General features: G+C 41.8%; 1 protein-coding gene, 1 non-coding gene and 1 pseudogene across 2 annotated transcripts in view; 2 read left to right on the forward strand and 1 right to left on the reverse strand.

Moving 5' to 3' along the window:
• Scrn1 (secernin 1) overlaps positions 1-23,708 on the forward strand; it is a 67,257-nt gene extending 43,549 nt beyond the window's left edge. Inside the window, exons 4-8 of the mRNA XM_069996020.1 lie at positions 372-574; positions 7,071-7,265; positions 10,700-10,865; positions 18,203-18,383; positions 19,859-23,708. Coding sequence (XP_069852121.1) covers positions 372-574; positions 7,071-7,265; positions 10,700-10,865; positions 18,203-18,383; positions 19,859-20,017 — 904 coding nt within the window. The 3' untranslated portion in view covers positions 20,018-23,708. The remainder of the gene's footprint in view (positions 1-371; positions 575-7,070; positions 7,266-10,699; positions 10,866-18,202; positions 18,384-19,858) is intronic.
• On the reverse strand, positions 3,861-4,530 carry LOC138810034 (non-histone chromosomal protein HMG-17 pseudogene; annotated as a pseudogene).
• LOC138810282 (U1 spliceosomal RNA) lies at positions 8,786-8,951 on the forward strand. Its single transcript, XR_011367085.1, has one exon. It is a non-coding gene; the product is annotated as a U1 spliceosomal RNA (small nuclear RNA).
• Positions 23,709-24,156: the final 448 nt, after the last annotated feature.

A 24,156-nucleotide genomic window follows, 5' to 3' on the forward strand; every position in this document is an offset into this window, starting at 1 on the left:
GAGGAAAGGGGTCTTGCAAAGAGCCAGAGTTGATTTGGTCATCTCCACTGAACATAGTCAACAAACCGAAAGAAGGGGCTGGTCTTCCTTTCTAGGGAGAGAGACTTGGTTCATGATTTTCAGAGTAGATTTTATCTAGAAGATGGTCAAAGACAAAGAAACTTTTTCATGATTTGTAATTGGATGTATGAGAGAAATAGTCTGAGTTAAAGTGCTGCTAACCCATTCGTACATTGATCTGAATATTTAACATGTTTACACACATTGACACGCTCCTTGACTCAGCCTTGTCCCAGACTTTGGTTGCTATAGTTATGATCATGCAATGGTCTAAAATGATTTAACTATCTACTTCTGGTTTCTGGATTCAGGCTTGGTTTAGAAAGAGGAGCAACAGCGAAAGAAGCCTTAGATGTCATTGTCTCTTTGTTGGAAGAACATGGGCAAGGTGGGAATTATTATGAAGATGCAAACTCCTGCCATAGTTTTCAAAGTGCATACCTACTTGTGGATCGTGATGAAGCCTGGGCACTGGAGACTGTAGGAAAATACTGGGCTGCAGAAAAAATCACAGGTGAGTGGGTATAGGGGGAAGGGATTAGTGTTCAAATTATTTATTGATTTTTTAAAATTGTGCTGGGGTTTGATCTCAGGACTTTGCACTTGCTAGGTAGGCACTCTATTTCTTGAGCTGTAACTCCAGTTCTTTTTGTTTTAGTTATTTATTTTTTAAGGTTTTTATTGTCCCTGAACTTTCTATGCTCCAGGCTAGTGCTCTACCACTTCAGTCACCGCACCACTTCCAGCTTTTTCTTTTTTTAAAAATTTATTTTATTGTAAAGATGCTGTATAGAGGGGTTATTGTTACATGACTAAGGTAACGAGTACATTTCTTGTCAAGCATTGTTACCTCCTCCTTTGTCTCCCACTAGCTACCCACCCTCCCCTCCCCTCCCCCCCCCCCCCAGCTTGCTGAGTAGTTTATTGGCGATAAAGTCTCATGGACTTTCCTGCCTGAGCTGGCTTCGAACCACGATCTGGCTTTCAACCTTAGATCTCAGCCTCCTGAGTAGCTAGGATTACAGGTGTGAGCCACCGGGGACCCAACTTGCTCTAGTTATTTTTGAGATACAGTCTTGCTTTTGTTCAGGCCAGCCTGCACTGTTATCCTCCTGTTGGTGCTTTGATGACAGGTACATGTTACTATGGTCAGCTATTGGTTCAACAGGGGCTTCAAGAAGTTTTTGCTCAGGCTAGCCTAGAACTATGATTCCTTGAGCTCAGTGTCCCAAGTAGCTAGTATTGCAGGAGTGAGCCACCAGGTATGGCTTATGGGTAAAGAGTTTTGAGGACAGGAAAGACGGAGGGAATACTGGATGAGCACACAGGGTTGAACCTAGAGGAACTCCCCTTGCTGCTAAGGCAGACTCTGTGTGCCGACTCTTCTTGCTAAGGTACACTTCTCACTTCTAGCATCTGTTTCCAGAGGTGAACCTGGAGTCTTCTGAGCCAGAATGTAGGGATAGTGACACTTAGGAATCACATTCCTAACATTTCATATATTCACTTTGTTTTCTGAGCTGGACCCAGTTCCAACTTAACATCATCACCTGAATACTACTCTATTAACTGCCTAAGGGGATGTTGATTCTTCCTTCCTTCATAGTAGGTTACCAAATCCCTGCAATAGGTAGCCACAGATCAGTAGCTGATTGTACTTAGAGATTGGATGTCACTTGGGGCTAAGTAGGCCATTTCTCTGTAAGATAATGGTCCTAGAAAAGCAGAGAATTTGATGATCTACACAAAAGGATTTAATGCTATTTGGCCTTTGCAAAATCTTACTTCTTAAACAGTGTTAAGGAAGAAAATGTTAAAATAGAAGCAGTAGCTTTTATAGCATTCCTTAGTACCTTCATCTTCTTGATGAGATGGGGTCTCAGAATGGAGTAAAGGATTTCTTTTTTAAATTTTTAAATTTTTTATTGTTATTATGAAGATGGTATACATAGGTATTATAGTTCAGGTAAAGAGTACATTCCAGTTTGGACAATGTCACTTGGGTTAAAGGATTTCTAAGAGGACTACATAATTTTGAGAGAAAATTATCTAGTGACACACCTCTTACTTCCTTAGGGCAAGATGGAAAATGCATGGCAAGTGTACTGCCATTTTCCTCTTTTGTGCCCCTAGCAGACATGATTCATAGATTACTTCACTATCTCTTGTTGAACCTATTCCTAGTCTGCATATTGTTCTCAAATGTGTTTGCTATGGATTCTTATCCAATTAACTAGAAATTATTTTAGGGGTGAAAGCTGTCTGGCACTTGCTTTAGGGTGATTAGAACCAATCTGCCCTAAATTGGGAGCAGATATGTTGCAATAATTGGGAGTCATTGTTGTTTTCTGTTCACCAAGTCCAGAGATTGGAACTCCCTGGATGCTGGTTGATGAGTACATTGAATCTTATGCAGAGTTGTCCACTGAGACAGAAGAACCTAGACTGAGGTATTCTGGCTAGTCTTTGTGACAGCTGTGTCCACATGAGGAAAGGGTGGCTTCTGCTTATATAAGGATGCAGAATAGACTAGCGATGCCATCAGCATCACAAGGAGGTTCTACACTGTTGTGTGCCTAGCATATATCCAGCAGGGCCTATGTTTGCTAGTCTAGCTCTGACAGGTGTTTACAGAACAAAGGTACCTATGTGACCCTTTAGGTCTGCAACTCCCCCTTAATTCAGGAGTTTAAAACTCCTTTATCTAAAACCCTCCAAAGATGAAGTCTTTTTCTTGAAGGTCTCTATCAAGTACACTAGTGGTCCACACTTCAAAGCAATCAACTTTTAAGGAGGATCTAGCACTTTTTGATCTATTACTGCATTTCAAAAGCTAATCTTTCTTTCCAAACACAGCTTAACACGTCTTATCTCCTCAAAATGGATGTTGTCTTTCACTAAACATTTAAATTTTTAAAAATCCCATTTCCTATATGAATCAATTTCCTGTCCTCTGATCCCAGCAGCATGTGATTGATGGCAGTGGGTTTAATGCACCGTGTCCTCTAAATGTTGATTCTTGAAGGCAAATGGCTATCATAAATCAGTCCTCTAGGAAAATATCATCTGTGGAATTGTTTACAAGAGCTTTGCCTTTTAAGAACGGATGATGTCTATATCACTTATTTAGGTCCAAACTGCTTGCTTTTATTGTTGACTTTATAATTTTTCTTTTGTGTGCCATCCATGAAAACAAAAAGGCAGGGCAAATGCCACTGTCCTTAGGCCAGAAAAACTTATTTTGGAGGTATAAATCAGTGCAGGTAAGCATCCTGGGAGAACTCAACCAAACAGCGATCCTGCCTCTAGAGTCTGGGTTTCAAACATCAATGATTATTGCACCTGGGACTTTAGGCTCTTTCATTCATTTTTTTTCCAACCCAAACTGTATCCAGCTTTATTAAAGATACTTTTCATAAACAATCATGGTATTTCAGGCAGGACATGGGCAGACAATCTTTTTTGTTTTTAAACAGTATACAACAACTTTCAAACTCCCTTCTTGGATGGACTATCAAAATCAGAAAGCCATTATAAAACCCAATGATGTCTTCATTTGAAGCTCTGAATAGGGAAAGTTTAGAGTGAGGGTTGACATTTCACATTAAACATGTTGTTTAACAACTTTTCACAAGCCGACCCTGACTTTCAGGAAGTGAAAATGGCAGAATTATCAATCTGAAAATCCACGATTTAGAAAAGGAAACCACTGCTCTTTTAAGGAACATCATCTCAATGATGTCACTGTCAAGTCCAGATTGCTTGGCACATTGGAAAAACCAATTGGGGGGGTGGGCAGGGAGAGTCAAGGTCCCGACTGGCCTCTGGTTTTAAGGGAGTTAAGTCTATGCTGATGATGGAGGAGGAGGAAGACAAAAGTTATTTTGAGTTTTCCCACATCACAAGGTGTTTGTGCTAAGATGGCTGTGTGTCAACATGAGGGAATTCCTCCTCCTGGGAGCCAACAAGAAGTCTCTCAAAACTAGCAGGGAAAGGTGTTTTCCCTGTATTTATCCAGCTTTGGAGACATTCTATTAGTGACAGATGCTCCTTTCCCCGAAACAAGTGTTCTGTGTGCTAACAACATAGCTTAAAAAAAAAGTAAAACAAAATTTAGCATTTTTATAAAACTTGATAAAAAATAGTATTTCAACTGTACAGTCACCAGAAGTACACAGCTATCAAAAATGCACACACTTCACTTGGCATCTCCAGCACCTTCAGCTTTCTGTGCCTGGTCTGTTTTGCATCTCCATTTTCTGCAGGGTTATTCCCATCCTTGCCAGCATCAGCTTTTCCCTTCTTCCCTTTGGGTACCTTCTCTCCCTTCTTTGCAGGGGCTTTTTTAGGCTTGGGCTCTGGCTTTGGAGGAGCAGGTTTAGCAGACAACTTGGCGGATCTTCTCTGTGGCTCGTCCTTCACCTTTGCTTTATCTCCTTTAGCATCACCTTCGGCCTTTCTCTTGGGCATGGTGGCAGCGGGACGGAGGCTCTGGGCGAGGATGCAGAGACACGCTGCTTTGGTCGGTCTGGGGGTCTTTCTCGCCTCTTCTTCACACTGCTCCTCTTTTTTTTTTTTTAAATTTTATTTTATTTTATTTGAGAACATACTGTACAGAGGGGCTACAATTACATGGGCAGGATAATTCATACATTTCTTACCAAGCATTGCAGCCTCCTCCTTTGTTTACCCTTCACCTCCCTTCCCCGCCTCCCCCCTCCCCCCACCCAATTATACCCCCCTCCCCCCACACACCGACATTGTAAAGCTGGTTTTGACATGACATTTTGTACTTCTCATTGTTGCAACAGGTCCACCTGAATCCTTAAACGACTTGTTAGTCCCCATCTCCTCCACATGTTATACTGACATCAAATATAGTGAAAGCGGGGGTTACACTGTGGGGGAGGGACATACAAAGCAACAAAGAAATAATCTTATAAATGCGTTAGAAACACATGCATGAAAGAAACGAAAACATTAAAATACATATTTAAGGGTTCATTTTCCTAACATCACATTATCTGACCTTTTCCGCTTGACTCATACCTATACTATATATTGCAAATAAGGGAAACCATGGGACCTATGCTTCTTTGGGCCTGGCTTACTTCACTTAATATAATTTTTTCCAAACCTTTCCATTTCCTAACAAATGGGGCAATGTCATTCTTTCTGATGGAGGCATAGAATTCCATTGTGTATATATACCACATTTTCTTGATCCATTCATCTACTGAGGGGCATCTGGGTTGGTTCCATATCTTAGCTATGGTAAATAATGCTGCAATAAACATAGTTGTGCTGGTAGCTTTCACACTGCTCCTCTTTCATTCATTTTTACTTCTTTCTCCAATAGTTCGGAAGCTTAACCATGCTTCCTTGGAGCAACTGGGAACTGCCTTTTGGAGCTAACAGTGATTACTTACTGTTTGCACTCTGGGCAGCATCTTGGAGCTTGAAGGCCAAGTTGTCTTCTGGGTTTTTGTATTGTTTGCATATGTTTTAGAGAAGGTGAAGTGAGCTTGTCAGTAGATGGGAAAGATCTGGTCTCACCCTTATTCAGCAAGGTAGAGTGGATTTAGAATGAAATCATTTCTGATTCTAGATTTATTTAAATACAGTTTATTGAGGGGGAGACACAATACTGGGGCTTGAACTAAGGGCCTAGATATTGTCTTTTAGTTTTTTTTGTTCAAAGTGGTGCTTTATCACTTGAGCCACAAATTCACTTCTAGCTTTTTGCTGGGAAAAGTGCACTTTCCTGGCTGTCTGGCTTTGAACCTTTCTTCTCAGATCCGCACCTTTTAAGTAGCTAGGATTATAGGTATGAGCCACTGGTACCTGGCTTACCCTTCTATTTTTGTAAGAAAAATGATATTCCCATGGATTCTTTTCACACACATACACACTTGGAGTGTGTCATGCTTGTGACACAATGTATACTACACTGTTCTGAAATTATTCACAACTATTAACAATATATTCTAAATGTTGAAAACTGAAAAAAAGTTGAATGAAGAAGTATCTGATTTGTGTGTGTGTGTGTGTGTGTGTGTGTGTGTGTGTGTGTGTGTGTGTGTGTGTGTGTGTGTGTGTGTGCTTGCGCCCGCGCGCGCTGGTCCTGGGGCTTGAATTTGGTGTAGGTGCTGGCCCTGAGCTTCTTTTGCTCAAGGCTAGTGCTCTACCACTTGAGCCACAGCTCCATTTCCAGCTTTTTTAGTAGATTAGTGGAGATAAGAGTCTCACAGACTTTCCTGCTTGGGCTGGCCTCGAACCATAATCCTCAAATATCAGCCTCCTGAGTAGTTAGGATTATAAACATGAGCCACTGGCACCTGGCCTGATTTGTATTTTGGTGGTGTGAAGTGTCTTTCCAGATGAAAGAGAACCCCAGTGGGAAGGAGGAGGTTGTGGATGCTGCAGAGCTTCTCTGTGGAGGAATCCTAAAGATTTCTAAGTCTTGATAATATTGTACCTTGTTCAAAGAACCTTCCATGTTTCCTTTGAGTACTGTGTTTGGAGTTTCTTTAGTCAGAATGAAAGGTCTGTGTATTTCATTGAGATTATAAATTTGAGATCAATAAACTGTTCCTCTTCTAAAATATGATAATGCCTACTTAAGACTGGGTAAACATTTTTAGGACATCTATAATGAAGACCAAGGATTGTGTTTCTCTTTTAAAAAATTGAGTAGAGTTGGGCACGGGTGGCTCACGCCTGTAATCCTAGCTACTCAGAAGCTGAGATCTGAGGATTGTCATTCAAAGTCAGCCCAGGTAGGAAAATCCTTGAGGCTCTTATCTCCAATTAACTACCAAACAAACAAACAAACAAAAAAACCCCACAGCCAGAAGTAAAGCTGTGGTGCAAGTGGTAGAGTACTTTGAGCACAAAACCCAGTAACAGTGTCCAGGCCCTGAATTCAAGCCCTAGACTGGTACCAAAAAAAATCAAATTCTTGATTATGTCTTCGTGAGTGCCTTTTCTGACTTTTACACTTTTTGCAGAGGGAGTAAGATGCATCTGCAACCGGCTTTCACTCACCACTAAGATGGATGCAGAGCACCCGGAACTCAGGGCGTATGCTCAGAGTCAAGGCTGGTGGACGGGAGAGGATGAGTTCAATTTTTCCCAGGTTTTTTCTCCAGCTGATGATCTTCCTGACTGCTGTGCAGGCAAAGATAGCTTAGAACAACAAGAAGGTGAGTCTCTTCCTTATGATTTTCCTTCTTTTACCCTTTGTCTTGTGACTGTTCTAGCGTACTGGTCTGGGTTTAGAAGGGTGAATAGACAAGTTGTATAGACGTTAGACCTTGTGTATAAAGATCAACTTGTACCAATGGTCTGTGATAGGCAGGCAGGCAGACAACTTGTATCTATTTTTGTATGATTCTTTCTCCTTCATGAAGGTTTCTTATTTCTACTGGTGTTATTTCTCCCTTGGACATGAATGTCATTGTGTTGCTTTTATGATACTTACTGAAATCCTTCTTATCTCTCTCTCTATATCTATATCTATATCTATATCTATATATACATACATATATACAGACTTATTATCTGCCTTATTATTATACTTTCCTCTTTCCCAGCCCCATTAGCCTGCTGAGTCTTGAAGGTGGAGATATCTCTTATTCATTTGAGAAATCTCTTTTATAATGCTAGTAGAGTCCCTTGTGTAATGAACATCTTTGTTGAGTTGACGAGTTGTATTGAATTATGTTCACAAACTTTGTCTGCCGCCCATCTACTGACTTAATCAGAATCCATATTTAGATTAATGTGTTGGCTAGATATCTTATTATTGTTGTGCCTGAGTGGAAATCTTTCCAAAAACCAATGATGATCAACATTTTATATTTACTGATTGTGTAGGTTTTATAAGCCAACCCTGATCATTTAAAATAGATGTTAGCAAATGATGTCCAACAACAGCTACTTGTTTTGTAAGCAAAATTCTGTTAGTTTTTCATCACCATGTCAAAAATATATGAAAGAAACAATTTATAAGGAAGAAAACTTCATTTTGGCATGTGGTTTCAGTCAATGGATGATTGGCTCTCTTGCATCGAGGAATGTGGCAACACAATAGATCATGGTGGAGGGAACTGTTCTCACAGCCACCAAGAGGCAAATAGAGAGATAGCAAGAGGCCAAGGTCACCAAATGCCCTTCAAAAGCCCACCCTCAATAGCCTACCTTCCACTAGGGCCAACTTCCTAAAGGTAATACCACCCACTACCAACCATTCAACACATGGATGTTTGGAGGACATTAAATATTCAAACCACGGAGCACACTCATTCATTTATGTATAGTTTACAACTGCCTTTCTGCTGCCATGGTAGAATTGAGCAGAGGCAACAGGGACCTGGGAATGGAGACCGAAGTCTACATTGTTCTTGGAGTAACACAAACAGATTATTAGCCCAACACATTTTCTTCTACTTGATTCTTTAAGAACAAGTTTCCTAATTCCTTCATCTAGCATGACACTCTGATTTTTTTTTTTTTTGCTGTAGAACTTAAGTAAGAGTGAATAAAGTATTAATATTTAAATGTGGGCCTCAGAAAAACTTCAGTGTTTCAAATTGAAATAGATCTAGTTGATGAAAGTAATTAAATACTTATCATGAAACATCAACACTAAATATGATAAAAAAAAAAAACCTATGTAGCTGTTAGTTCATGGGACAGAGGATGGAAGACACGTTACAAAAGAATACTTAGTTGGCAGGGGAGATATCATCATCATGAAGGTGGTTTACCCAGGGCGAGGCTTTATCCATTGCACTCCGCCATGTGCTGACCCCTGTGATTTCCCCAAATGTGGGAAACTCGACTGCAAAATTTGTGGTAGTGGGGGACTGCGTTCGCGCTCTCTCTTAAAAAAAAAAAGAAAAAGAAAACACTGGAAGATGCCACCTCTAAAATCTAGACTGGGAAACTGTACAGGAAAAAAACAATCCATAAGGTGAAAGTAACATTTAAGGAGAAAAAATGGGCAGATATTAAAACATTTATGAGATATTGACAACCTATTGGTAATAGGTTCTGATTCAGATCACTATAGTAATTTAAGAGTAAGTAAGGAAATTTGAACAGTCGATAGTTGAAGAAATCCAAGACACTTGATAGTTCAGATGTGAAATGACGTAAATAGAGATTTGCAAAGATGGTGTTCATTGTGTTAACAAATCCCTCCCTGTAGAAACATGTTAAGGAGTGATTTTTGTGGCTGTTTGTGTGTTTCTGATAATACTGGGGCTTGAATTTGTGCTTACCTAGACAGATGCTACAGTACTTGAGTTACTCTACCAGCTCCCTTTTAAATTGATTATTCTTTTTGTTTTTTTGTTTTTGTCGGTCATGGGGCCTGAACTCTAGGCTTGGGTGCCATCCCTCAGCTCTTCAGCTCAAGGCTAGCACTCTACCACTTGAGCTACAGTGCCACTTCGGCTTTTTCTGCTTATGTGGTGCTGAGGAATCGAAGCCAGGGCCTCACGCATACAAGGCAAGCACTCTACCACTGAGCCATCTTCCCAGCTCCTTAAATTGATTATCTTGCTATAGTTTTCCACTTTATGCCCCAGCTGAGTTGGGCTGAGATCCTATTATTTGTGTTTCCCTGTATTGCTGGGAATGGCAGTTTCAAGCCTCTGAGCCCAGAGGTTGGTTGAGATGAAGTCTTGTGGACTTTTTTATTTCTAGGATGGCCTAGAACATTGATCTCCAAGCTCTGCCTTCCAAGTAGCTAAGATTACAGTATTACTGTACCCAACACGTTTGTTTCTTGAGGTGGATTTTCCTATGTAGCCCAGGCTAACCTTGATCTTGAAGTTCTCCAGACTCAGCCTCCATTGGGTGGCGATTGCAGTAAGCAACTACACTTGGCCAAGTAATTTAAAGAATTATAGCCAGAGGAGAACATGAATAGGATCCTATGTAGTAAAATGATTGTTTATCCATTCATCTGAACTCAGCCAATAGGTCTAAAGGCACAGAATATACTGAAGGACTCTCTTTCTTTCTAAGTGTGTGTGTGTGTGTGTGTGTGTGTGTGTATTTTACTACAGAGAAGTTATTCTACTAATATATTCAGGGAACAATAGTGTATGAGAGGGAGAAAGAGAGGGAGAGAAAGTACATGCTGTAGATTGCACTTGCGTTTTTTTAAATGAATGTTCTATTGTTATTGCCTTAGTATAGTTAAATCTTGTAACAAAGACCCTCAATATGACTTTAAAAATGGAAGTTATTCCATTCTCATGTTATTGTGTGCAGGTATCTGGACAGTTTGGGACTGGGTTTACTCTGCCTCAACACAGGGCCTGCATTTGTGGTCCACTTTTTGGTGTCTTCCAGACAACTGGAATGGAGAAAAGTGGAGGAAAAGAATGTGGATGTGACCACAAAGTCACATATACCATTTCTGCTTACCTTAAACTTTATCACATGGCCTTAGTTACAAGGGAGGCTGGGAAATATATCCTGTAGTGAGTAATTATATTCCCAGTTATCATTTCATGGGGAGTTATCAGTAAAAAGAGAAACAAGAGAATGGGTTTTGGTTAGCAGCCTGCCATCATTGGTACCTTTTCTCTTCCCATCTCTTCTTTTTCTTTTATTTTCTCAGAAAGCATCACTGCGCAGACGATGATTAACATCTTACGAGACAAAGCCAGTGGAATCTGCATAGATTCTGACTCTTTCCTCACCACGGCCAGTATAGTATCTGTCCTGCCACAGCGAAAAAGCTCGCCATGCATTCACTACTTCACTGGGACCCCAGATCCTTCCAGGTTTGTTTAAGACAAGGTTGTGAAGGTTAAAAAAAAAGTGCACTACCCTTGATACCTCATTTAGCAAGTGTATGTTAAATTCCTGGCTGGGAACTCCCTTTGGACAGCAAGGTCACATTTTTCAGTGGGTCACAACATGGCAATGAAGCACAAGCAGCTTTGCCTAGATGAGACGCTTAACTGTAGTTACCTAGTATTTATCATAGTCATGGGAACTAACTGCTTTAAATTCATCACATGGCTGTTAGGTATATGTAATGAATGTATCCACAGTATAATATATCTGTGGATACAAAAATGAAAAAAAAAAACATGGTGAGAAAGAGGGATAAAAGAACTCCCAAGATTTACCAGAATACCCCTCTATGAGTTACTGAATAAAACAATCTAGCAAGTGTACTGCCACTTCCTTAAGGCATTGTATTTTAGGGAGTTGCTTTCTTCCCACATGCTTCAACAAAGAAGCAATGTTGTGTGAGAATCCAAGCTCTAGTTAGATGCCAGTGGCTCATGCATATAATCCTTCTTAGAAGGCTAAGATATGAGGATTGTGGTTCAAAGCTAGCTCGGGCAGGAAAGTTCATGGGACTTATCTCCAATTAATTACCAAAAAACCAGAGGTGGAGGTGTGGCTCAAGTAGTGAGTGCTAACCTTGAGTTTAAAAGCTCAGGGACAGTGCCTCTGCCCCAAGTTCAAGCAACAGTACCAGGGAAAAAAAAAATCTCTAGAATGAACAGCCAGGATTCTGAATCTTAACTCTGCTATCCAGTAGCTGAATAAGTTACTAAACTTCTGTAAGCTTCAGCTTCTGTAACTGTGCAGTGGGCATAACACTTGCACCTACATCTATATGCTTGTTGGGAGGATCAAGTGATATGAATACATTATTTATGAATAATGATGTCATAATGAATACCAATTATTTATGAAGACCAGCTCTGATCTGCCAGCCAGATAGCATCCCCTCTCCCTGGCAACATCTACAGGTCACATCATCAGTAACTTAGAAATGATCATCCAGTGGTTTCTAACTATGTTGGAGGGGGAAATTTTTGAAAAATACAGATACCTTGACCCAAACGTAATGTATCAGAATCTTCAAAGTGGACCTCATAATCTTTCAGGTAAGTCTATCTGATCCTCAGCATGAATAGCCCCAGAAGAAACTCTGTTCTGGTAGGTTCTTTGGTGGTTTTTAGGTATTTCTAATATCTGAAAACTTGACATTGTTGGAATATCAGCTGTTAACCCTTTGAATCTACCATCAAAGCATCTATTGTTATTAAATTTCATTCCTTTAGTGATCAAACATCTTCTCTTACAGTTTCAAGAATATAAGCCTGATTGTGTCTAGTTAGGGGACTCTCTCTCTCTCTCTCTCTCTCTCTCTCTCTCTCTCTCCCCCTCTCACCCTCCCTTCCTTTCCATCCTTCTTTCCTTCTTTCTTCCTTTCCCTTTCATGACTGGTGCTCTACCATGTGAACCACATAACTCCTCTTCCAACTTTTTGTTGGTTAATTGGAAATAATTAATGGAAGATAATTAATTTGTCTGCCTGAGAGGGCTTCAATTCATGATCCTCAGATCTCAGCCTCTTCAGTAACTGTGACTTTTTATAGCCTGTGACTTTTTCTGTTTGTTTTTGTTGTTGTTGTTGTTGTTGTTGTTGGTTGTGGGGCCTGGGTGCTGTCCCTCAACTCTTCAGCTCAAGGCTAGCACTCTACCACTTGAGCCACAGCACCACTTCTGGCTTTTTCTGCTTATGCAGTGCTAAGGATTTGAACCCAGGGCTTCATGCATGCAAGGCAAGCACTGTACCACTGAGCCACCTTCCCAGCCCAACTTTTTCTGTGTTTAGGGATTTTTTTTTTTTTAATTCTGGGCCTGGGATTGAACTCAGGGTTTGAGTGCTGTACATTTTTTGTGCTCAAGGCTAGCAGTCTATCACTGGAGCTACTTCTGGCCTTTTGTATGTAAGTAGAGATAAGAATCATTTGGAGTTTCTGGCTATGGCTGGCTTTGAATCATGATCTTCAGATCTTAGCCAGCTTAAGTTGTTAGGATTATAAGTATGAGCCATGGGCACCCAGCTGTTTTTTTTAATTTTTTAAAAAGTATATTTTATTATTCTTTAGTAATTATACAAAGGAGTTACCATTCAACAAATCAGTTTATAAGTATAATGCATCTTAGTCAAGCACAAATCCATACACTTCACCCTCATTTTTAAAATACTGCCGAAATCGATATATCTTTCTATATTGAACACGTTAAAAACTATTCTTACCTTTTTTATTTCATGTAAACACTAAGCAACTGCTGCATACCAGTATCATGCTAGTTGAGTATTAGAGGTGAGATGTGTTCAAGAGGTTGTAGATAAGGTGATAGAAAGGAAAGCTTTATAAAGGAAGGGTCTCCAAGCCCTAGGCGTTATGGGACGAGTGGGAACTTGTTAGGTACAAAAATCCAGAATCAATATTCTAGACAGAAGAATGACATGTGTCAGTAATGCTCAGAGGCATGAAGTAGCATGGCACAAGGTTATTACAGGTGTGCATCCTCTAATTGGTAAGGCTGGTAATGAGATTCTGGTCTCACTTCCTTCCCTCATCTTTCTACTTTCATGCGGTCCCTCTGCTAACCCTTCACAGTGAGCCTGAGTCAAGCAGCCGTTTTCCTGGCAGCCTCTCTCGATGCTCTTACGTGTTGAATTCAGCTACTTTTTCTTGGTATTGACCCTCCAGTTCCAAACCCTGGGTTCCATGGCTCTAACTTCCACTCATGTTTTGCTCTAGCAGATTTGAGGCTCTTCCTCCCCTTGGTATCCTGGCCTCTCCCTTGATGAGCCTAGCTTGCTCTCCTAGTCTGATGTCTTGGTAGGATTGTATGAGGATTCTGCTGACCTACAGGGGTACAGAGGGGCTTTGAGAGTTCTGTTTTAAGGCATCTGTAATAGTCTGCTAAGGGATTTGGACATGGCTCTTTATGAAACCTTTCAAGGAGTAGAGTGAGCCAAATCTCCTTTGACTCTGTGGTCGCCAGTACCTGCTCTGGTTAGGATAAAGGCTTCATAATACCAGGTCACTCATCTAAAAGAATTTTGTATCCCAGGCTGAAGTACAGGGCTTAATTCAATTTTATAAATGTGTTAAGAAGTAGTCTTCTGATACTTAAACTTGAAAATTTCAAGTAATTTTAAAAGAAAATTATTCATGGTTAAAATAATTGAAAAGACCTTGTAGGAGATTAAGTCCCTTCTGGAAGACATTCATCTTTATCTTCCATGATTAAATGGGCTTCTCTCCCACTGTGACTATAAAGCTGTCACAGGTTATTTTTCTTCCTATTCAACATTTCAGTGTTTCTCTGTAATTGGGCATGTTCAACATTTTTTATTTCGTCAGTAGGAAGCATAATTACTGGCTCTTAGGAGATTTTTTTAGGTAGTGAAATTAAGATCTTAGCTTGTTTCTGCTAGTGCTAAAAAATTAGGTGTTTTTCCTATTAGGAGAATAGTTTCAGAGCACTTCCAACCATTTTCAGCTTTGGTTATGAGCAAAAAGTAGGACTGTTTTGCCCCTTCCAGTTGATATTATGACCAAAGGACTTCACCATACTTATATCCTATCTCCTTCACCACATCACTGTCCTGTGTATGCAGACACATTACTTACAGATCTTCTTCTTGAAATGGCTTACTCCCACATCCACCCCTTCCTTTTTCTCGGTTGTTTCTCCCTCTCTCCTACTATGTACCAGGTACCATGTAAGACTGAGAGTTGGGAGAAGCTGCAAACTACAGAGTTTGAATGACTGAGGGAAAAGAAAAAGTCTTTTAAACTGATCAAAGAGGCATATTCCATCATACTAGTATCATGCTGAGTCTCGTTGATACCTCAGTCCTTGGTATAATGATACTAGTCACCTTCAGTAAACTGGTTCTGATCTTGGGAAAACATTTTCTGGGAATCAGTACTTGTTAAAGCTTTGCTTATGTGAAGAATGGGTGAATGAGAGAATATCTGGGCGGTACCTTAGTGTTTTGAGACAGTATAAAATGTAGATTTTTAGGGATTGATGGAACCAAAGAGAATTTTGTGTCTTCCTCTGCCCAGCTCCATGGACTGTGATGTTATTGTTGTTTTCAAATGGGCCACATAGGGTCTTTACACCACAACAACTGACGAGCATCATAAAGCTGGGTGAGTTTTGGGTTTTTTTTTCAGAGTGATAATTATTAGACCAGCACAGCCCTGAGAGGCCCTCACATATATGAAACTACGAATATTCAAGATACAGGGTAGATCAACCAAAGGGGGGAAATAAAGTATACAAAGTTTTAGGAAAATGGGGTTATGATTAGTGGTAGCCTGTTCAAGAGAGACAAGGGACTTTATTTCTCTCTTTGTTCCTTCCCTCCCTCTCTCCCTGTCCTCCTTACCTTTCCCTCCCTCTGGAATTTTGTCTTCCTTTTCTTCTTCCAGTGTACTAGACTTGGGAGATTAAATTGGATTGCCCAAGACTCTACAATCTGGATAATTCCAATAATCTCCACAGATGACACCTGCTTTTCCCTGGAAGAAGCATGGGGGGAGGGCACTGTTCAACATAACTTTTTACAGCCTTTGGGTCTATCTAGGGTGCAGTCTGCACATCTGTAAGTACAATGCGGGGCCTGGGAATTAGGACACCTTCTCCTTGAGTTTCATTCCATGTTTTTCTAATACAGTCTCTCTCCATTCTCCACTTTGGGATTTCAAAAGCCTCCCAAACACCTAGATTTAGCCCTAACCCCTCAGGTTGTTCTATACTCCAAAAGTACTGGTTTTCTTCCTTCCTAAGGTTCCAACAGTTTTCACAGAAGAATTTTGTTCTCAACCCCGTGTGACTTTTGACAGGGCAGTTAAGGTGACATTGCCCTAGTAAATCTGGAATGATCCACAGATGAACCACTTAGAAGGTCATCTCAGGTCGGGGTGGATGTGGAGAACCCCTGTCCCACAGATCTCCTCTCCGGCTCTAGCTCAGCTCTGTCTTGGAGAGAGCCATGCTGTTACTGGTCCTATCCAGTGCAGAGCTCTAGAGCTGAGAATGTATAGATTAAGCAGGCCCAAGTCTGCAGGGTTTGCCCTTCCTGATCCCTGTCCCACCAAAGATTCTCTGTACCAGCCAAGGAGCCTACAAAGCCATTGTCTGATGACAGTGGCAGGTTGTATCCTAACCTTTCAGGAATACCTCAGTGTTGTCTAGCCCCTCAGAATAGGGTGTTTGCTATTGGAAATATGGCTATATTATCAGAGAGCAGAAGGACTCAGAGACAGGTGGTCTGTATGCCATCTCTGTGCTGGACACAGGATGCACCTTTCTTTCTTTCTCTATTTCCTTTTCTCACATGTCTAGTTTCTCTTCCTTTCCCTTCCCAACTAATCTAAATCAGCTTAGACATTTTGAAGTAGGAGGGAAAAAGAAGGATTTGTTTCTCAGAGGCTGTGGGAAGTGAGAAGTATGTGTTCTTCCTTAGGTCTTGGGGAAATCTTCCTTTGATGATGGCTAGCAGAGAAAAGGGACACAGGATGGCCCAACCTGGCACACCTTGTACTCCCATATGTAAGAGATCTCTATCTATCTATGCCTATGCATATATGTAATCTGTAGAAAATAGTAGAGTCTTTATGCTTCTATATTCTACCAGTGTGGGGATCTCACTACCTTTGACATTCAGGTCATATTAGTGTGGGCCTCAGCTTAGCATGCTATGGCCAATGTCTTTTTTCTTTCAAGACCTCTTTCTCATAGGGGAGTCAGATAATTAATCTACGTGTTACTTCTTATAAGCACCGTCCATGACAGTGCTCCTCGGATGTGGATGGTACGATTGCCTGGGGTCTTGCTAAAAAAAATGCAGACTCTGATTCATCAGGATGGAGCAGGGCCTGATGTCCCCAGGGATGCCGATGTTGCAAGTCCAATGACACAGCTGGGTTGCTAGGGTGACTGCTTTCTAATCCTTTTAAGATCTTGGGAATAGTTCTGTGATGAAGCCCTGGCTGCCTCAAGCTCCGCCTACCTCAGGGATGAGAGGGAAACATCCCAGCTCACCTTTCACCTCCCCGAGGCTCCTTGGAATGTGCCATGCTGTACCCATTAAGCAAAGAAAGAAATGTCCAAATAGAACAAAGGGATGATCACACAAAGCGTGTGAGGGTCTCCCGCTCTCGTCATTATTGCGGGTGCTGCCTGAGGTATGGCTGATAGCAGGTGGGCCTGCCTGGAGTGCCTTTCCTGAACCACCTATACTGCCTCTGGGTACAGAGAGGGGGGGATCAGCTTCTCTCCCCAGTGGGCACACCCCACTCACTCTGTGTGCATGACTCTTGTGTGGGGGAAGCGGTTGGTCCTGGGGCTTGTACTCAGGGCCTGGGCACTGTCTCTGAGCTTCTTTTGCTCAAGGCTAGTGCTCTACCTCTTGTGCCACAGCTCCGCTTCCAGATTTTTTTTTCTTTTGGTAACTTATTGGACATTAGAATCTCATGGACTTTCCTGCCCAGGCTGCAATCCTCAGATCTCAGCCTTCTGAGTAGCTAGGATTAGAGACATGAGCCACTGGTACCTGGCTGCATGACTCTTTTGGAGTGTGTGTGTGTGTGTGTGTGTGTGTGTGTGTGCGCACACTTACCCAAGTATATGCATGCATATAAGCCTGCATACACCATTTCCCCTAAGGCATATCCATCCTGCCAGCAGAACTGAGTCAATGAGTTTGGGACTTCCATCCCCTGCTGTGAGCAGCACTAGCTTACATATAGAACCAGACTCTGTTTCTCAGACCTGTCCATTTTGGGGCTTCTGGGATCCTTTGCTGCCATGTGTCTTAATCTGCTCTCCTTGAGTCCATGCAAGAGATCACAATTTTTTCAATAATGTAGTACTTCAGAAGCAAAACCACAAAATCCTCCCTTTCCAGAAATGGTGTGTGAAAACCTTTTAAAACCCAGATAGCTATAGTTGATGGCAATGCTTTAAAGATTCTTGTCCCAGAATACTGCACATTTAATTGCCTTACTTTATACAACTAAAAGGATCCTCTCCTGTGGTAGTCCCAGAACAGAGAAAATCTATTTTGCTGTCTCCTTGTAAGTAGAACATGTTTCAGCTTGTACATGGATGATAGCTACCAAAACAAGTAGTTGTATCTCTCTTGGCTAGTCTCTTGGCTACTCACTGCTAAGTCTAAGTTGGCTCAGGAAGTGTGTGTGCCGAATAAAAGGACCATTGCTTGCGTGTTCTTAGTCTCAAGCTCTATCTGGCTGAAGCAGCTGTCCTTTCTCTCCAGGTCCATTTTCAAGCCTTTCATCTTTGTTGATGATGTGAAACTTGTTCCCAAAGCACAGTCTCCCTGTTTTGGGGACGATGATCCTGCCAAAAAGGAGCCTCGGTTCCAGGAGAAACCAGATCGCCGGCATGAGCTGTATAAGGCCCATGAATGGGCACGTGCTGTCATCGAAAGTGACCAGGTGAGTCTGGGTGGGGGCCAGGGAAGGGACTAAGTCAGCAAGAAAGGAACATGGAAGCAGCTATCAAATTCCTTCCTCTCTGACCACACCAGTCTCCCAGAAAGTCAGATTTCAAGACCTTTTCTAGAATGCTGCTGTTCCTATTCAGTATCTTGAAACCAAATAAAACAAAGACTCCAAAGGACTAAAAATGTCAGTCAGTGGGTCTTATCTTGGTATCTTGGGAGAATGAGAATGTACAGGCAGAAAGGGATATATATATATATGTATATATATATACACACATATATACATATACATATACATATACATATATATTTGGCTGGTCCTGAGACTTGAATTCAAAGCCTAGATGCTGTCCCAGAGCTTCTTTTGCTCAAGGCTGTGCTCTAGTATTTGAGCCACAGCTCTAATTCTGGTGTTTTGGTGGTTAATTGGAGAAAAGGATATCACAAACTTACTTGTCCGTGCCTGGCAGAGGTTGGAAGTTTGGAACTTTAGAAATGACTGGGGGTGGGGGCAGGAGGAGTGTAGTTGTGGAGGTGGGAGGGAAGAGAGGGTAGGGGAAAAACAAAGGAGAAGGCAACAATGCTCGATAAGAAATGTACTCATTACCTGGCTCGTGTAACTGTAACCCCTCTGTACAGTATTTTCACAATAAAAAAACTTATTAAAAAATGACTCTTCCTTTGAGTGAAGGCAGCAGTAGGAAGTGGTTGACAGATGGGAGAGCATCTTCTCAGTTCTGGGCCAAATTGGGCAAATGAAAGCTTTCGCTGTGGTGTACCATACATGAGTGAGTCCCACTTGGAAGACGAAGTCTTTCCATCTCAGAAAGAGTGACTTAAAATAGACATGGCATAGTTCATTCAGTGAGCTATTTATTCCTTCAATAAATGCCTTTTGAGAATGTTCACAGTATCCTAGTCATCGGAAGGCAGCAGTGAACCCAGTTCTTGCTTTCTAGATTTTATGATCTAGTGAGGAACGCAGCCATATAGGACAGCTGTCACCTGGTGGAGCCTGGTGACCCTATCAGGGGTAAAGGCATTGAACCATGGAGGTTCCAGAGGAAAGGTCTGCCAGCAAGGAATGAAGGTAGACACAAGCTGACCCAACATTGAGACAGGGAAGGACCTTTCAAAGGGCAAAGTCACCTGTGTAGCAACAGGCTGGAGGAATACAGTTCACTCATGGCTGGAGAGGAGAGATATGCCTGGCAGGAGGTCAGCTAAGAAAGACCTTCACTGAGTGCACTCAGTGCATTCAGGAGTCTGATTTTTTTTTTCCTTGAACAACGGGGAACTGCGTAAGTGTTCTGAGCAGGCCAGTTCTAGAACCGTGTTGGTGGCAGCTGCGTGGGCCGTGGACAGGTCTGTGTGAAGGAAATCAGCTGGATTCCCAGCGCTGTCAGTATTTTCTACTGCAACCTCTGTGGCTTTGCTCACATGTGAAGCTGCTGTGTCTTTCTTTAGGAGCAGGGCCGCACACTGAGGAAGACCATGCTGGAGTTGGAAAAGCAAGGTCTGGAAGCCATGGAGGAAATACTGAGCAGCCCCGACCCTCCAGACTCTGCTGAGATGGGGGACCTTTTCTATGACTGTGTTGACACGGAGATTAAGTTCTTTAAGTGAAGTAAGCAGCTCTTCTCTCTTCTTATTTAACATGTCCCATTTGACTAAATGACCAGCAAAACAAATCACTCTTCTGTGTGAGCAAAATGAGAAAAAGATGTGGCCTCTTGTTCTGAAGCCAGATCAAGCTGATCCCGTGTGTCTCCAAACATCCTCTTTGCTGCATATTTGTCCCCTTCCTTTGCTAAGTAACATGTATCTCCATCGCCTGTCATTCTGTGGCATGATGAATTATGGGTTTGAAGTTGCTCTTCTTGTATTTCAGTCACAGTGGGCACATTAGCCTCTTTCAAGGATGCTAGAGTTCATTGAACTTGGAAAGACGTGCTTTGCAAGGCCGAGTCTGTAAGGAAAGTAAGACCTTTTGAAAGTTTAGTCTTTTTCTTGGTACTTGTTTCTTCTAGTACAAAAGGTGTTTGTTTGCATAAGGGGCTCTGTGTGTGTGTCAGGGAGAGCTCCCAGTTTCCCTTTGCTGGAGCAAGGGCCTATATATAGAGGATGGTGTCTACAGGTGTGTCCTGGGGAACAAAGCCTTTGGGAGGGAACCAATTGGGTCCTTCTGCAGTTCTGGCTCCATCCCAGTGCTGAAACCCCGAAGGACTTGTCTTCACCAGCTGTGTCCATGTGCACTGGACCCCAACTTGGCTCCACATGCACAAGAGCTGGGTATTGGTATTAGCTGGAAACGACTCTTCTTCACAGTCTCCCAAATCACCATGTTTTACCCCCAAAGGGCAACTGATTTCCCTACACAGCACAGAGCTGCTGCCTGGATGCAGCCTTGTTTAGAAGTGATTCCAGATCGATTTGCGGCATAGTTCCACCCTCCACAGCTGTCACTTGCAGCTAATAAGGGAAACAAACAAACAAAAACCCCCCTTACGTACTTAGGTCTCTATTCAAGTAGCTAGAATCCTAGTGGTCTCTACTTTTCCAACATTATCATTCACCATCACTACTGTGACTCACCCTGAGAACATAGGAAAGCAAACAAGGAAGACCAAGTGTGCTTAGCCCTGGGAAGACAGAGGGCACGCAGGCGACAGATGGTTGAAGGAGCGTTTCTCAGCAGGATGATAGCTCAGCCTCAGGCCTTCTGCTCTTGTTTTGCATTCCACAGATTGGTGTGTAAAGCAGCTGATTTCCTTGGCCATCCCCATAATATCCTCATATCCCACCTTGCCCAGCTTGCGCCTGCAGACAGCGGCAAGCAGGTGACTGAAGCGGCTGGAAGGAGAGTTGGGTGTTTACCTCCATCTGTTGAAACACTAGGTCACTCTGAAGCTGGCAAGAGACAGGCAAAAAATGACCAATAAAAATCTATGAGCACCTAGCGGAAGCCTGCCATTGAGCCTAATTATGCTCATCCATGGCAGGACACTGCACATGGAAACACTTTATTAGTTGTCTCCAAAACGACCCAGGGTGAGTGACTGTCTAACCTAAAAGATAGCAGCAGTGCAGGTAGCAACAACCCAGCCTCAGATAGGAACATTGAAAATCAAGGGTTTTACCTGAATATCTTCTTTTTAATTTTTTTTCCTACCAACCCTATTTGAAGAGTGATTGTAGGGGGGGTATAGGTATGAGCTTTTTGCTCAGTAGTTTTGTAACTACTGAGAAATGGGGACAATACTTCAGCTGGAAGTTCACTGCTATTCAAAGTGATGGCTAATTATTGCTGAGTGCTTTCGACAGATTTCCCTGGGCTTTCTCTGCTGTTGAATTGAGGGTTTGAGGTGCAGCGGCCATGCTGACTATCTACAGTAGTAGCTAAGGTTGGATGACTGAGGTTTAAGGAGGATGTAGGAGACCCTGTTTCCTCCTAAGCCCGTCTGCTGAGCTATTTTAAACAACTCGATACAGAACACCATTGTGAGATCCCACTGTGTGGTCCAACCTCCACCTGTTTGGGAAACATTTCATACATAACATATCCAGAGAGCTAAGGAGAATCAGCGTTTGCTGAGAAGTCTAGTGAGAATAAATTACAGAAGTCTTCTTTCGTCACTGTGGCAAAGGTGACAGATACAGTTCCAACTGCCTAGTTGTATGGTAGGAAACACAATTACTACTTCTGATGCTGGACATTGACCTTAGTCAAACCTGGCAGAGAAAGGTCAATCTTGAGAGTTGTCTTGGCTGACACTGTACATCATAACTGTGCTGTCTCAGCATGAACACTAGAGGGCAGAGTGGCCCTCCATGACAGCCTAGCATGATTTCTGAGCCCCATTTCTCCCATTAGGAAATATAAGTGGCCTGATTTCTCCCATTAGGAAATATACGTGGCCTGCATACCATCAAGCCTCAGACAACGGCAGTGGACAAGTTCTTTGTGCATTGGAATAAGTTGAGAAAGGCAAGAAGAGGGCTAGGAATCTGCTAATGTGGTTGTGTGAGTTTACAATGACTTTATCCGCTTAAGAGCTGGAACTATGCTAGATTTCAAATAGACAGTTGTAGGAAGTATTTTGAAATGCTCCCTGCAGATTATGTTTTGAAGAAATCTTATCACTTGGATGATTTCTTGACCAAGGATTACTTTTCTGAAGGCAATGTGAGGAAAATAAAGTTCAGGGTTAAATACAAAAATAATGTTCAAAAGTCATTATGTGTAAATAGCTTTCTAGAATACCAATTGTGTGTTTATTAAGACGGGGGTAGGGGTGCCTGTGCATGCTTTGTGCAGAAAGAAGCCATGGACATAAGAGACAGAACTCCCCCCCCCCACCTCCCTCCCCTTAAAACCTAACCTTAGTCCGTCTAGTAGATGGGATTTACTATAGAGGAAAACAGACTTTATGTTCAAGGGCAGATGCTCTACTTACAATAAATTAGCAAAACAGAAATAGTCATGTTTAGATAGAATAAGAATATGATAAACATTATGGAGATTCCTTCGTGCCCAACCATGTAAGACCCAGTGCTATTATTAGGAGTCTACTTTACAAACTAACAGGGCAGGTATGTGACTATTAGATCTTAGCAGTAAAGACCCTTTCCTGCTGGGTGAGTCAGTAAGTATAAAAAGTAATTGTCAACCAAGCAAATTACTTTTGGTTGGTCCTAATTGATGCCATCCCACACCGGTATAGGTGACATATAACTTGGCTAGCAAGGTAGGGCCAATTTGTCAATCATCAAACTATTCACTGAATTCTTGACTGGAGAGCCAGCCATGTTTTGTTGGAAAAATCTTCACCTGTGCTCTCTAGCTTTAGGAGAAGTCACAGGGAGGGGAAAGGGAGTAGACCCATTCTGCTGGACATGCTCAAATGGAAGAGAAGGAGCAGTAGGTCAGCTGTCCTACATTACCTTATGCTTCCTGTAGGTGTGGGATTTCATTCCACACAGTCTTAAGTTCCTGATCCCCTTCTGTGATGTGTGGCAAATGTGCTTTACCTAATTGACACCGACCACCCTGAAATGTCATATGCAGAATTTTCATGGGAACATATATGCATATATATATATATATGTATATGCAATCATGTTGTGAGAATTTAAATGTGTTAGCTGGAAAATGTTATTGGCAGGGAATAATATAAAATTGTTCCGTTTCCAGTCTGTAGTCTTTAACAATCTTTTGTACAAGTATCTACAAACCAGATAGCTTCCCTGTCTTAACGCTTGCCTTTGGGATTATATCTAAATGCATCAAACATACAATAAAGATAACTGAAATGAATGTCTGTTGTCCTTTTCTACTGTGTGTTTCATGAGTGCAATCAGGCATACACAGGAGATGCACACAGGAATGTGTCTTGTTCACTGAAATCTTCAGAAATCTCAAACAGTTCAACAGTTTTCTGCATTATGTACTAATTTTTGGATAAACTCACTCTTTAAAACTAAACTCAAAAACTACGATAATCAACTCAGACCCATTGGGATATTCATTCTAAAACAACAATACAAAATGAAAAAAAAACCCAAAAAACAAAAAAACCTCAAATCACAAACTAGCCATTAAGTGCTGGCTTAACTGGAGACCAGGAAAACCTGGAACCCTTGTGCATTGTTGGTGAGAAGTAAAGTAGTATATCCACTGTTTACTAATCCTATGGAGGGTGTGAAAAAAATTACACATGGAACTACATACGATCCAACAATTACATGTCCAGGAATACACACAA

Source organism: Dipodomys merriami, unplaced genomic scaffold (assembly GCF_024711535.1).
Source record: "Dipodomys merriami isolate MVZ:Mamm:240054 unplaced genomic scaffold, mDipMer1.0.p SCAF_5, whole genome shotgun sequence".
Taxonomy (NCBI): Eukaryota; Metazoa; Chordata; class Mammalia; order Rodentia; family Heteromyidae; genus Dipodomys; species Dipodomys merriami.